This window comes from Ursus americanus, chromosome 1 (assembly GCF_024610735.1).
Source record: "Ursus americanus isolate L20-20 chromosome 1, mUrsAme1.1.p, whole genome shotgun sequence".
Taxonomy (NCBI): Eukaryota; Metazoa; Chordata; class Mammalia; order Carnivora; family Ursidae; genus Ursus; species Ursus americanus.
Window position 1 is genome coordinate 18,398,180 of NC_142127.1, and position 13,498 is coordinate 18,411,677.

Genomic DNA, 13,498 nt, shown 5'->3' on the forward strand with positions numbered 1-13,498 from the left:
CAGCGGGAAGCCTGCTTCTCCCTCTCCCATTCCCCCTGCTTGTGTTCCCTCTCTCGCTATGTCTCTCTGTCAAATAAATAAAATCTTAAAAAAAAAAAAATTAAGAATTACTTTATTTTGAAGAACCCAAACTGGTTAGACATTAAGTCCATCTAGGGATATACAATATTTGTTTTTACCTTTTTTGGAGTCCTTTGAATATTTGTACTAAGGTGTCAGCAATTTCTTCCACAACTTCATGGTAATGGTAATTAAAGGCCATTTCAATGTCCAAACCAACAAATTCAGTTAGATGTCTATGGGTATTCGAGTCTTCAGCTCTGAATACTGTTAACATTATTAAAAGAAATAAATAGTAAATGGTGTTTTAAAGTTTTGGAAAAATTGGGATTTAAATACAAAATTTTATTTACTAGTACTCAAATGGTACTATTTTCATATCATTATAGGGTTCTGGAAAGACTTGATAAACCACGTATTTCAGCATTCTCTTGGACAGCACGTTCATTACCAACTCTGACAGTCATGCAGTAAAAGCTGTAACAAACATAAATTAATAAATGAGGCTTTGGAGAATCCTAAGGGAACGTAAGATCCTGAAGTGCCTTCTCAATAATTAAAAATAGGTTCAATATAGTGAGTTCTTCTCAATGTTATTACAGCTTGACTCAAGCTAAAAGAAATCTGTACCAGCGAAGTAACATTATATATATTCCAGCCATTACCCCTGTCCAGCTCTACTGTCCTCACTGCACTTTCCTCCTTTGCCAGTCTTCCTGACTCTAGCTCCGCTCTATCTTTCACATCGCTTTAAGATTAAAATTTCTACAACACATTCTTGCTCAGTAATTAACTAATTAACTACTAATCATCAATGGTTCCCAAACAACACTGTTTAACAGAACATAAAATGTCAAAAAAATCTACAACCTTTACGCTTTCGTATGTAATCCTACCCTATAGTATCCATTTCTTCTCAACACTAAGTAGTCTTATTTTTATTTTCTCCCATGCTCTTTACTCATTCTGCTTCTGCTGACTAGAATGTCATTTCTGTAGTCTGTATCTCCCACTCTATTCTTAAAGCCCGCTTCAGTTTGCATTTTCCTTTATGGTAACTACAGCAAATTCCATCTTCTCCCTCTTTTTATACTATCTATACTACATAATTAACACCAATCTGCTGATTGTACAACACAATTTGATTATTTGCTGTGAAAATTGGTTGATTATTCCCTGTGACTGCTATATGTATGCATGTCTTATTCTGTCTTGGGCGAAGGGACAATGTTTATTCCCTTGTCACTTAAAACATGGTCTACAAATTGGCAGCAGCAGCAGTACCTGAGAGCTTGTGAGAACTGCAGAATCTTAATCCTCCCTCCAGACCTATTGGTCAGAATCTGCATTTTAACAAGATTCTCAAGTGATTCGTGCACACATTAACATCTGAGAAGTGCTGGTTGATTTTTCTTTTATGTACATATTATCTAGCACAAGGCTATGTATGCAGCAGGCATTCAACAAATTAGTTAATAAATTCAGAAAATCAACACAAGTAATGCTCTTGCCAGTTTCTCAAACAGCAGGCATTTAATTTTTATTTAGCTATCAAAAAACTTATATATATAAAATAACTTGGGAAGTTTTACAGAATGAAGCAAAGCTGATTTTTGCTTATAATCGGCTTTATTAAAGAATCTACGTGATTATGTGTCCATGCTGAACTTTTAATTTCTAATGGACTTTAGCATATTCTCAGTAGTAAGAACAGTACAAATAGTAATAGTTAAACAGAACAGCTTTGAAATAAAATTGGTAGCAAAGTACAAATAGAGGTATTTTTGTAAACTTACAAGAGTAGTAAGGGGCTATCAAGGACAACAAAAGACATTATTTGGAAGACTGCAACTACTTGTTCTTTCGTGTTCATGAAGAGTTGAAAGGCGAGTCCAAACAGGAGCTAATTCTAATTACACTGAAATAATAAATAATATACTCAAGGTGTACTTCAGAGGGTATATATTTTCAAAGCATGCATTTTTAAAATGAGATATTCCCAAGGCAAACATTTTCTTCAGCAATCTTCTATAGGAATATAAAATGCTTATGAATCTATTCACATAAATGATGTTCAACTACTTAAAGAACTATTGAGCATACAATTTTTTTTTTCAGGAAATGTCTACCCAAGCACATTGTCATTTTTACCTAAAAGTCTAGTGTTTATATAGCCAACATAAAAAAGGATTTAAGCTTCCAAAATGTCTGTATGTAAAATGTGTTCCTAAAACCATTAATTATGGTACAATTATTAAATTTTGAGAAAACCATACCACCAAAATCTTACCTGGTCCAATACAGAAAACCTTCTCAAAATCAGCACAAATACACATTTGCTTGTACAGCTGTGGGGACTGGGCCAGGTATGCATTATTTTTAAAATATGACACAGTAAATACATTGGCTCCTCCTTCACTGGCAGCTGAAATGTAAACATTTATGCTATTATAACCAACTGCAAGCTTATCAAATTTCTAATAAAAACAGTTTATACTTTTAAGAATTTCACTTATAAAAAGATAAAAAATTTCAGAGAAACCATAATCTATATATGATTTATACCTGATTCTAAACCATTTATATTTAGGACAGATTTACTTCTTTGGCTATACCTTCACTTTACTTCTTCAAATGTACACATTCCCTTTCTGCATCAATTTCAAATCTATTAAAGCTACTTTGGAGTTGTAAACATTTTTCTTCAAAAAGGAGAAAAATATTCTTAGTAATTTTTGTAAGTATCAAGAATGCAATGTTCAATTCTTGATTTATAACTAAATGCCATTTGTAACACATTTTTTAGTGTTATTTAAGCAACTCTAAAAAAGGGCAAAATGATTAAAATAAGGTTCTCATATGAGAATGAGAATTAATGAGATTTTCCCACTTGTATTTAGTAATATCACAATGCAGTTTATACAAAACAAAATTGCAATACCAATTTAGAAATAAACCCACATAATGAAAGTAGTTTCTGGTGCAAACTTACATAATAACAATCTTGCTTCATGTGTTACTGCCTCATTTTATAATCACTATCACATAATGACTTCTGAAATAAGGAGATACTGTATTACTGATGTCAGCGATACGTAACTGCTGATATATATATATATACACAGAACAGTCTTCAAAATAAAAAGTCTCATGGATAAACCTTAAGGGACAGTTGGGATTCTCAAATTAAAAAAAAAATATTAAGCAACTTGAGAGCAAGCAAATTTATTTTTAAAAATCAAAAGAAATGTCTTAAAGCATACCTGAGATAATTTTAGGAGTTTGGATCTCCACAAAACCCTTGTTAATTAAAGTTTCACGGAAAAGATGGCAGATGCCAGACTGGAGACGGAAGACTGCCTGACTAGTTGATGTCTAAAAGACAATAATAAAATCAAGTGAAATCGATTTGACACATTAACTGAGATGGAGTATTTTCTAATCAGGCCATCTGAATGGGAAGTTCACAAAGAAAACAATTCATTATATGAGAGAAAAGTTAGGTTATATGACAATTAGTATAAGGATATATCTTGGAATTTTTCTTATTATAGGAGAATGGCAATTTTGCTCTTTAAAATCTCCAACATCTCCAATTCGACTTTGCTGAGAGTCTCATAAAAGATTAGAGAGTAGTTTAGACATAAACTAAGATGCTTAAAAGATTTCAAGTACACAATGCTTCCCAAAACGTGAAGTCAAAGTAGGGGTTAAAAATGTGAACACTTAGGGGAACCTGGGTGGCTCAGTCCATTAAGTGTCAGACTCTTGATTTCCACTCCAGTCATGATCTCAGGGTCATGAGATCAAGCCTTGCATCAGGCTCCAAGCTCAGAGCTCAACGGGGAGTCTGCTTGAAATTCTCTCTGTCCCTCTCCCTTTGCCCTTCTCCCCTGCTTGTGTATGCATGCACGCGCGTGTGCTCTTTCTTGCCCAAATAAATAAATCTTTTTTTTTTAAAAAGATTTTATTTATTTATTTGACAGAGATAGAGACAGCCAGCGAGAGAGGGAACACAAGCAGGGCGAATGGGAGAGGAAGAAGCAGGCTCATAGCGGAGGAGCCTGATGTGGGGCTCGATCCCATAACGCCAGGATCACGCCCTGAGCCGAAGGCAGACGCTTAACGACTGAGCCACCCAGGCGCCCCCCAAATAAACAAATAAATCTTAAAAAAAACAACGTGAACGCTTACAAGGGCCAGACAAATAACATAAATGGAATAAATGAATGATACTTCCTGGGTTGCGCAGGGCATAGCAGAGGACATAATGCCCTATCCGGAGTGCTAGCTAATGTGGCCATGCCACAGTACTGCCAGATTCACCTCCAACTTTTTGAGAAAAGCCATCTAGATTTAATGTGTAAATCCCCACTTTTCAACAGTGGGGATGAACTTAAGTAAATAATAATAATAAAAAAAATGATGCCAAAGAAAAATACTTTGGGGCCAAATTCTACAGGCACAACCAATAACTTGTGTGAATAAATAGCATGGGCAAAAAGAGTATGATGTCTATCTACTGTGGTCAAAATTATGAAAAACCTGAGGTTTCTAGGCAGTATCAAGAGGACTTTTGATTATTGTTATAGCCTTTTCACCTTTTCTATAGACTACAAATTAAAATGGAAAAGGAAAAGGGACAAAAAAGCAAATACTCAGGGGAGACATATGAGTGTATAATAAAGGCAGACCCATATGATTGCAGAAAGTTGGAAAGAACTTTTAAGGTGACAAAGGATTTAAGCTTTAGGTAGAATATTTGAGGAAGATGTGGTCAAAACATTAAGAAAGAAAGATGACATTGGTTTTACTACAATGATGAAACCACTGAACTCTTTCACTTGCAACCAAACCAAAAAGGGAAACAGAAGACCTATGAGATTACTAAATAAACCACCAGGGCCAACTATTTCTTTATTATTAATTCTGTGCTCAGATCAAATTCAAAGGATTGAAGCATTAATTACTAATCTCTACCTGGTCCACATTCTAAAATGTGCACATAATTTCTTTTACAATTTTGTAGCGATATTAACGGTTATGTTTTTACTTACTAACTTGTCTAAAGCAGGTATCACCTGGCAGCAAGCCCATTTATTGGCTTCGTGTTCCTTTGTCATTTTAAAACAAAGCAAGTCAATATCCTGTGAATTATTACTTGACTGTCCTTGTTGCCTGCAATTATATTTAGGGGAAGGGTCAGTCCGAAAGGTAAATTGTTTCTTGTATTGTCATGCGTATAGGCAAATGCCAATTAGTTCTATAAGCCTGAGACAGGTGTGGTGTCCCTGCCCACCTTGATTTCGGCACAATCATGTCACTTAATAAATAAATGAGGCATACCCTAAGATCAATGACTCTGTTGTCTAATCTTGTATCCTGGTTAACAGTAGCTCTTCCTTCCTAAAAAAAGATGAAAAAACAGATTTTACTCATTTTTTTAAGAACACAAAAACACTTTTAAGAAGCCATGTTTACTTTTAAGTGAGAACAGGTGTGCTTATGTGTGTTCACATTACACCCCCAAATCAGGGATCCAAGAAACAAGGAGCAGGGCCAGAGAGAAGCTGTTGTTAAAAGAGAGATGGAAAGAAGAGAAATGCAAATGAACAGAGATTAATGCTTTCTTTCCATCTCCCACCCCGCCAAAGCCTTGCCTCATTACTGGGACATCAGAAGAATTAACCACTTGCACCTTCACTGATTCCTGGATTTTACCTGCTAAAGACTGAAGGAACAGATAAAAGCTGACAGAGTAGTGGTTCTCAAAAGTATGTTCTGGGCACCACTGAAGGTCCTGAAGACACTTTCAGGGAGTCCATGAAGTCAAACCTATTTTTCACAATGACACACACTCTGTACTGAATTTCCCCAAGGCTTCATGATGTGTGCTATCACAACAGAATGAATGCAGAGGCAGGTATGAGAATCTAATTGTTGTCTATTATAGCAGACATTACAAAGATTTGTAGGTATGTAAGACAATGTCACTCTTGACACTAAATTATTTTTTGTTTTTGAAAATATTTTTCAAAAATGTGTTATTTTTATCATTCCTATAGGATTAACATATATAATCATGTATCTATATTACTGGTACTTGTATTAATACATACTAAATATTTTCTAATTTCTAACATTGCAAATATTGATAAAGATATTCAAAAACAAAAGTTTATGGGGAAATTATTTTTAAGAGTGTAAAGGGATCCTGAGACCAAGAAGTTGGAGAATTGCTGATGTAAGAGTAAATTTAGATAAAAAAATGAAGCTTAAATTACTTCACAGGTACCCTTCATACAAAAGTAGGACATCAAGTTTTCAATGTTCTATAAATTAAACATACAGAGGAAGCAAAGTATTTCAAAAATGTAACTTTAACCTCTTCTCCTTCCACCTCAGGCCGAACGGCATCATCCAGCTGCAGGGGCAGGCGGGGTTCAGCCAAACTGATCACATAAATCTGAAAGTGAAAGATTACCAAAAATATCACGAAGCACACAAAACCTGTTATCTTTTACTTAAAAAAAAATCTACAGTTGACATAAATATGAAGCTATGTTTGCATATATCTTAACTGAAACTACTTGCTAAAATCAAACAAAGATGTGCATGTTTTTTCACTTATAAAACAGGAATCATAGTATTTCTTGCCAACCTCCCTAGGTTGTTGGAAGTTGAATGAGATAACATATATAAAAATACTTTGTAAACTCTAATGTGCATACCAGTGTGACAAATAAGTACCAACTGGGGTCAAGGGGTCTGAGCAAGGGGCCTTGCTTTGTCACATAAAAGCTGTTGTTAGGCAAATCATTTCACCTCAGAGCTTCAATATTCTACTCTGTAAAATAAGGTCTGAGGTAAGAATCAAATGGAGTAATGGATATGAAAACACTTTGCTCTTTTGAAGGGGCCATTAAACAAATGTGTTATTATCACTGTTCACAGCATTTGGCCATTTCTACCACTAGGACCAAAGTCAGCCCAACTCTGCTGTCCGTCAACTCCCTTTTCTCACTCTTTTTCCAAATACCCCTTCCTTGCCATCTTTCATCAAACATGTTATATCTCATTTCCTGCTGCTCTCTTGGTTTGGAGCTACCATGGAAGGTATTCCTCTATGGTGTTAAAATTCCTTTTTATTTGTTAAATTCACTCACATTAATTGCACATTTTAGTGCTAAAATGAAGTTAGGTCATAAAAAATGAGCTAAGGTTTTTTGGCTACTCTTAAAAACATGTTACCCTATTAGTTATTCCCAACTATGTCTTCTCGAAAACCTGTTAAAGCATGAAAGGGAAACAGACCTTATTTAGTTAATTCAGGAAAGGAAATTATATTCTTCCAGTTGTAGATCACATTTAGCACTCAGCTCAGACTCTTTAAGTGTCAGAAGGACACTCCAGTCCTCCTATAGTAAAGTAGAATTATTTGTCACCACCTTCTATGCTCAAGTATAGTGTTTCCCTTTGATGAGTTAATAGAAACTTGATTTCCAATACAAAGTTGTAGAATGGAACAGCTACCTCTTCTATTTTTATAACTAGTAGAAATTCACTTCATTAAGTTGTGAGCACCCCATACTTCACAGTGCTGGCACAAAGTGTGTACTCAGTAACTGCTGGCTGAATAAATAACTGATAAGAGTCAGTGCTTACTGTAAGATCCTTTTTAAGATATAATACTTTATACTTTGTCAGATACTTTATAATTATTTCCATTATGGCAAAGTCTGTAAGCTCTTTAGGCTTTATATTTATCATTTCCATTCATTAAGATTGTATTGAATGCTAGATAATTAGAATATTTTAGAAGTACATTAACTGCTCTATTCACTAAAATTTTACTTACTGAAGTTTTGAAAAAGATATGTTACTTGGAAAATAGGGGGTTGTTTTACTTGGTCAGCATACCCTTAGGCTGGTTTGCCTTTACTAGGTTACACACTTCTTTGTGTGGTTGGTTTGAAATGAAGCTTACACAAAGGAAAAAAAAGTAACTTGGCAAGTTAGGTCAGTAAAAAACAGATTTTCTAAGTCTTGAAGAGTTCCCATGACAATTCCAGTTAAATACAACCTTACTCTCAAATTAGTGGGTATGAGTCTACCTTTCTGCATCTGTCCGTGTGCCTGACTGCTCTATCTTATATATGCTCACGCACAAGCAAATACACATACAGGGATGAGGGCAGGAAGTGACTACTCCTTAAGGGAAATTTAATGATGCATATTGTAGATACAAACTAGGCCTGGACCTAAGAACTGCAGGTTCAAAACTGCAGGCTTATTTCAAAAGTACTAAATATGTGTGAGTTCACTTACAGTATTTTAAAAGTCAATGATAACGAGCACTTACAGTTTTTACGTCTGAGAAGAAAATAGATGTGGGATAAATCTTATATGAAAGGAGGTCATTGCTAGAATGTAAGACCAACACAGTTTTGTCTCTTTTGATTTCTCTATAAAGTATCAGAAATATGATGACTATAAGGAAATACAATCATTAAGAATTAGTATAATTAATCAACCTTTAGAGGTATATTGTCAGAAGAAAGTTCATAGCAACATATACTCATAATAGTGAACAAAGCTTTTTAGATGTGTTTTATATTTTTCCCTATATGAATATGGTAGATTGTTTGAAAAAAAATGGCTCTAATAATTCCTCAGGCTCCTGTATACAAGTCTTTTTTCAACGATGTTGCCTCTCTTCCCATCAAGAGGTGAATCTTTCGCCATCCCTTAAATCTAAGTTATTTCATGTGACTTGCTTTGACCAATGACATATTTAGCAAATGTGGCACAAGGAGAAGTTTGAAAAGTGCTTGCACACTACGGCTTTCCTCTCCCACTGCTGGGAACCCTTCTGGTACCATGTCAGTAAGCCTGGGCTAGCCCGCTGGATGAACAGAGGCCACAGGGAGAAATGTCCCAGAATTATCAGTAGGCCCAGATGATGTCATGCAGAGCAGATGAGCCATCCCAGATAGGCTGACTCTAACTGCCCCATGCACAGAAAATAGGCAAATAGGGGCGCCTGGGTGGCACAGCGGTTAAGCGTCTGCCTTCGGCTCAGGGCGTGATCCCTGCGTTATGGGATCGAGCCCCGCATCAGGCTCCTCTGCTGTGAGCCTGCTTCTTCCTCTCCCACTCCCCCTGCTTGTGTTCCCTCTCTCGCTGACTGTCTCTATCTCTGTCAAATAAATAAACAAAATCTTTAAAAAAAAAAAAAGAAAAGAAAGAAAATGGGCAAATGTTTTAAGTATTGGGGTGGTCTGTTATAGAACAAAAGCAAATTGATTCAGTAATCAACTTATAAACCTCAATATTTTACATCAACTCTAAGAACATATAGATTTGATATGAATGGTTATAAGAACCACTCAAATGTATTTCTGTACCCAATTTTATATTTTGAAAGAAAGTTACCTTTTGAACGTGTAACTCTACGTCTTGCTGTGTACAGCTTCCAATTTTCTGATTCACTTTTCTCACTACACCTTCTACATCTACGATGCTCTCTTTGTTAATGCTGTCAAAAGAAAAAATCCCCAACTTTAATCATCTCATCAGAGGTGTCAGAATTCATTTGGTGTTTCAACAGTAAAGCTGAAATATTAAATTCTTTTTTAATACAGTAAGCCACTTGAGATAAAGCCAGTCTATTTAACCTACTTACAATAAGCTATTACACAGCACACCCTGTGAGATTTCTTGAAGAGATGATTTTCTAGATGCCATAATTTAGTTACCATTCATAAAATACTCTGAACATAAATGGCAACAGGACCAACACTGAATTGTGAAAAGTAGAAAAAAGTCTTTCAATTATTTATTAAAGAACATTTCCCTTCCTATAGTTGAAATTTACAAAGATCAGCATTTCCTATAAGGAGAAGCATGGGCTTCAATAAATGCAATTACTGGTACGTAATGGAATTAAATAATAGAAGAAGGTCAACTGAAAAGATTTCAAGGTAATAAAAGGACATTAGGTTGCTACAATTAAGCCCTCCACGCCTATAGTTTCTAAGTACAAACTGTCATTGGATTTATGGCAGACCGAGTATAGGATTGTGTAATTCCATTTAAGAATGTCTACCTGAAGCTCAATATACACTAAATGGATCAACTGGGCAGTTGAATTTTATAACAAACTTGAATTTTGAACATAAGGCACTCAAATTCTGAAATGTAAAATTTATGAAGTAGCTTATTAAGCTCACTAATTGGTTATTTTTTGATCTCTAGTATATAACCAAGGGAGAGAGGGTATAATCCAAAATGGTGGTTCCCATACAAAATGCACCAGTTCTACCTCTGTGTATATTATTATACTGACAGAATATATCATAATATATTTGTGGAAAAGGATTAAGATTTAACTTTCAGTTCTTGGAGAGTGATGTCAGTGTCATGGCAGCTCAACTGGCCAAAATTATCAATCTTAAACTACCAATTAAAACTCTCAGGTGGTAAATGGAACTGCAGAAGTGAGGTGAAAAGAGAAGAAGGAAGAAAAATGCAAAAGTGGTAACTGGGAGACAATGGAGCTCCTGACACAGCTGGCATAATAGAAAGGGCAAAAATGCATCAAGAAAATCTGTTCTGGACTCCCTGTTTATCTGCTGTGTCATAAGCCCCAACCCAGAATCCTACAAAATGAATGACAAGAATCTAAAAAAAACAAAACAAAACAAAAGCAAGAAAAAAAAAAAAAGAAAAAAGAAGATTTAACTTTCATAGGAAAAGTTCTATTTATTCTGCTGAGGAATTGGGTCCTTAGTAGTTGCGGTGCCATTCGACAAGATTTCAGAAATCCAACAATGCTTATTTTACCCAAGAGAACATCACAATCCATTTCAATTAACATTTGCTCAGGGATGGAAAAGGATCAAAATGAGGAGAGGTGAAAAGTGGTGAAGAAAGGAAGAAAAATTTTCATTTCATTTTACTACACTGTCTAGAATTCTATATGTCTGATACCAACTTTTAAAAAAACCCCAACGGTATATACATATTTTTTATACTCATAAGTCTCCTGCACTAGAGCCAATACCTAATATCTAGCTCAAATCTTGTACACCGAAGAAACTCAAAATTTATTGTGGTATATTGTTAAAGGGCTTTCTAACACTGGCAATCTAGAGTCACTGAATCATTCTTCAGTATGATTTCCAACTACCAGTTGCCTCTTCTGATTGAATGAGTAAACTTGATAACTGAGTGTATGATTCAGGCTATGTGAGAATACTATGATTAGCTCACACCTTTCCAAGAGGAAGGCTTTCTTTTCCTTACTGATCGGTGTGTTTCATCAAGTAACCTGTTCTGTCCCAACTATAGTTCCACTCTGCTACATTCCTGCTGCGACCCTGGCCCTCTTGGGTCATCCCCTTAGTAAGAGGCCTACCCTTATAAGAAAGTCCTCTTCAAGCCAACTCAAGTTATCTACTCTGAATGATTGACCACTAAGTTTATATCCTTCCAGAAAAAAGCTGGATGTGATCTGACACTCTGCCCTAAAGGGCCAATTAAAGAAAATAAGTTTCTTTTTTCCTCAAAAGTACCAGATGACTTCTTTTATCCTGGACCTGAAACTTGTAACTAAGTCTATGTTTAGTACTTTTATTTAATTAGGTAATATTTTGTGATAAAATACTTGTTCAGCTAGACAAAAAATAGCCACTATTTTAAACGTCATTTCTAGCACCAAACAACTCACAAAAGGAACTTCTGAAAATCCAACCTATTTCTTAAACTAGGGCCAAAGACAGACTTCTATCACAAATTAGTCTGCTGAATCAATTAGAAAGAAGAGAGAATTAAACAGATACAGAGGATACTTATAATTAATTAATTTGCTCTTCCAATCTCAGTATTATCTCCTTATTATACCTAGCAGCTATACACCGTTAACAGAATAGTCTCTTTAGATATTAGTAACACCATTCCATGATTTTTTTAAACCTTGGATAATTTAGCTCTAGTATCTCTATTACTACATCTATATCCTGCTAATGTTATTTATCTGTAGACATGAATGAATTCGGTACAAATAATATTAAAATAAAACAAAGAGCCAGATTTGAAAAAAAGGGTCAGACTAGAACTTGCTAGTCAGCTTTAGTAAAGCATTAATGAGGGTTTTATGTATGTGTGTATATAATTAGAGTCAATGCAAGAGAGGGATAGGAATCATGAATAAGCTACTGCTAGTAGAAGGATGAAATTTTACTTTTTAGAAAAAGCCTAATTAATATGATTTTAACTGATATTGTATGTTAAGATGGCTTAAAACTTTGGAGTGTGTATACTGTAGTTTGACTGCTGTGATAAAGAGACCCTGTTAAAGTTTCAGTTTTGTATTTTGAAACTAATATGCCACTATACCCCTATTTTGAAAGAGGGTTATGTCAGACAACTAAAAGCCTTGGGTTTTTAGAGGATACAGCAGGAAAAAAAATCCACGGTCAAAAGCAGAGAACTCCCAGGAACTATCTGATTGTAGAAGAAATGCATGAAGTAAATTAAAACACATCTTCCAAGAGCTAAGTCAGCTATCTTTATTATTACCATCGCCTCCCAAAACACACTATCACCGTATTGTGTTTTACACCTCTTCTACTTTCCAACCACCCTTCTGACATATAAATAATCACTCTACAAATAAGATAAATTAGTTACAGCCTTGATATTAAAAAATGCCCTAATAGGCTATCCTATTCGTGTCATCCACCAGGAACCAAAAATCAATCTAATAGTTTACTTCTAACTGACACTGTCTTTAGAAAATAAAATTGTAGGGGCACCTGTGTGGGTCAGTTGGTTGGGCAACCGACTCTTGATTTCAGCTCAGGTTGTGATCTCAGTGTCATAAGATCTGGCCCCACATCAGGCTCTGCACTCAGTCTGCTTGAGATTCTTTCTCCCTCTCCTTCTGCCCCCCCTTCCCCTGCTCATGCTTGCTCTCTAAAATAATAAAGCCTTAAAAAAAATGTAAAAAGCATCCTTTATATATTTTATAAAAATATTTTGAGTTAGCTATCAGTTTTTTTTTTTTTTAAACAAATGGCTCTCTCTCAAAATAAATAAAATGTTTAAAAAAAGGGGGGGAGGAGTGCCTGGGTGGTGCAGCTGGTTTAGTGCCTGTCTTCAGCTCAGGTCCTGCATTGGGCTCCCTGCTTAGTGGGGAGTCTGCTTCTCCCTCTACTCCTCCCCCCTGCTTGTGATCTCTCTCTCTCTCTCAAATAAATAAAATCTTTTTTAAAAACCAGAACAAATGGAATAATGTATGAATAACTCAATTATAAAATGTGCGACTTGGAAGAAATACAAACTACTCCATTATCTGAAGGAATAAAATCCCATCTTTCCAACCTGAGTGCCATATAGTTTGCTACCCAGGGCCTCACTAACTACCTCAGGGACA

The 13,498-nt window shown here is 35.3% G+C and overlaps 1 protein-coding gene across 2 annotated transcripts in view; it reads right to left on the reverse strand.

The window, feature by feature from the left end:
- Nucleotides 1-13,498, reverse strand: part of DARS1 (aspartyl-tRNA synthetase 1) — a 57,952-nt gene that overhangs the window by 11,032 nt on the left and 33,422 nt on the right. For both annotated transcript variants that reach the window (XM_045782803.2, XM_045782811.2), the window contains 6 exons: nucleotides 9,496-9,598; nucleotides 6,446-6,526; nucleotides 5,407-5,466; nucleotides 3,324-3,435; nucleotides 2,351-2,485; nucleotides 180-327 (listed from right to left, as the gene is read on the reverse strand). In XM_045782803.2, the coding sequence (XP_045638759.1) occupies nucleotides 180-327; nucleotides 2,351-2,485; nucleotides 3,324-3,435; nucleotides 5,407-5,466; nucleotides 6,446-6,526; nucleotides 9,496-9,598 (639 nt within the window). The remainder of the gene's footprint in view (nucleotides 1-179; nucleotides 328-2,350; nucleotides 2,486-3,323; nucleotides 3,436-5,406; nucleotides 5,467-6,445; nucleotides 6,527-9,495; nucleotides 9,599-13,498) is intronic.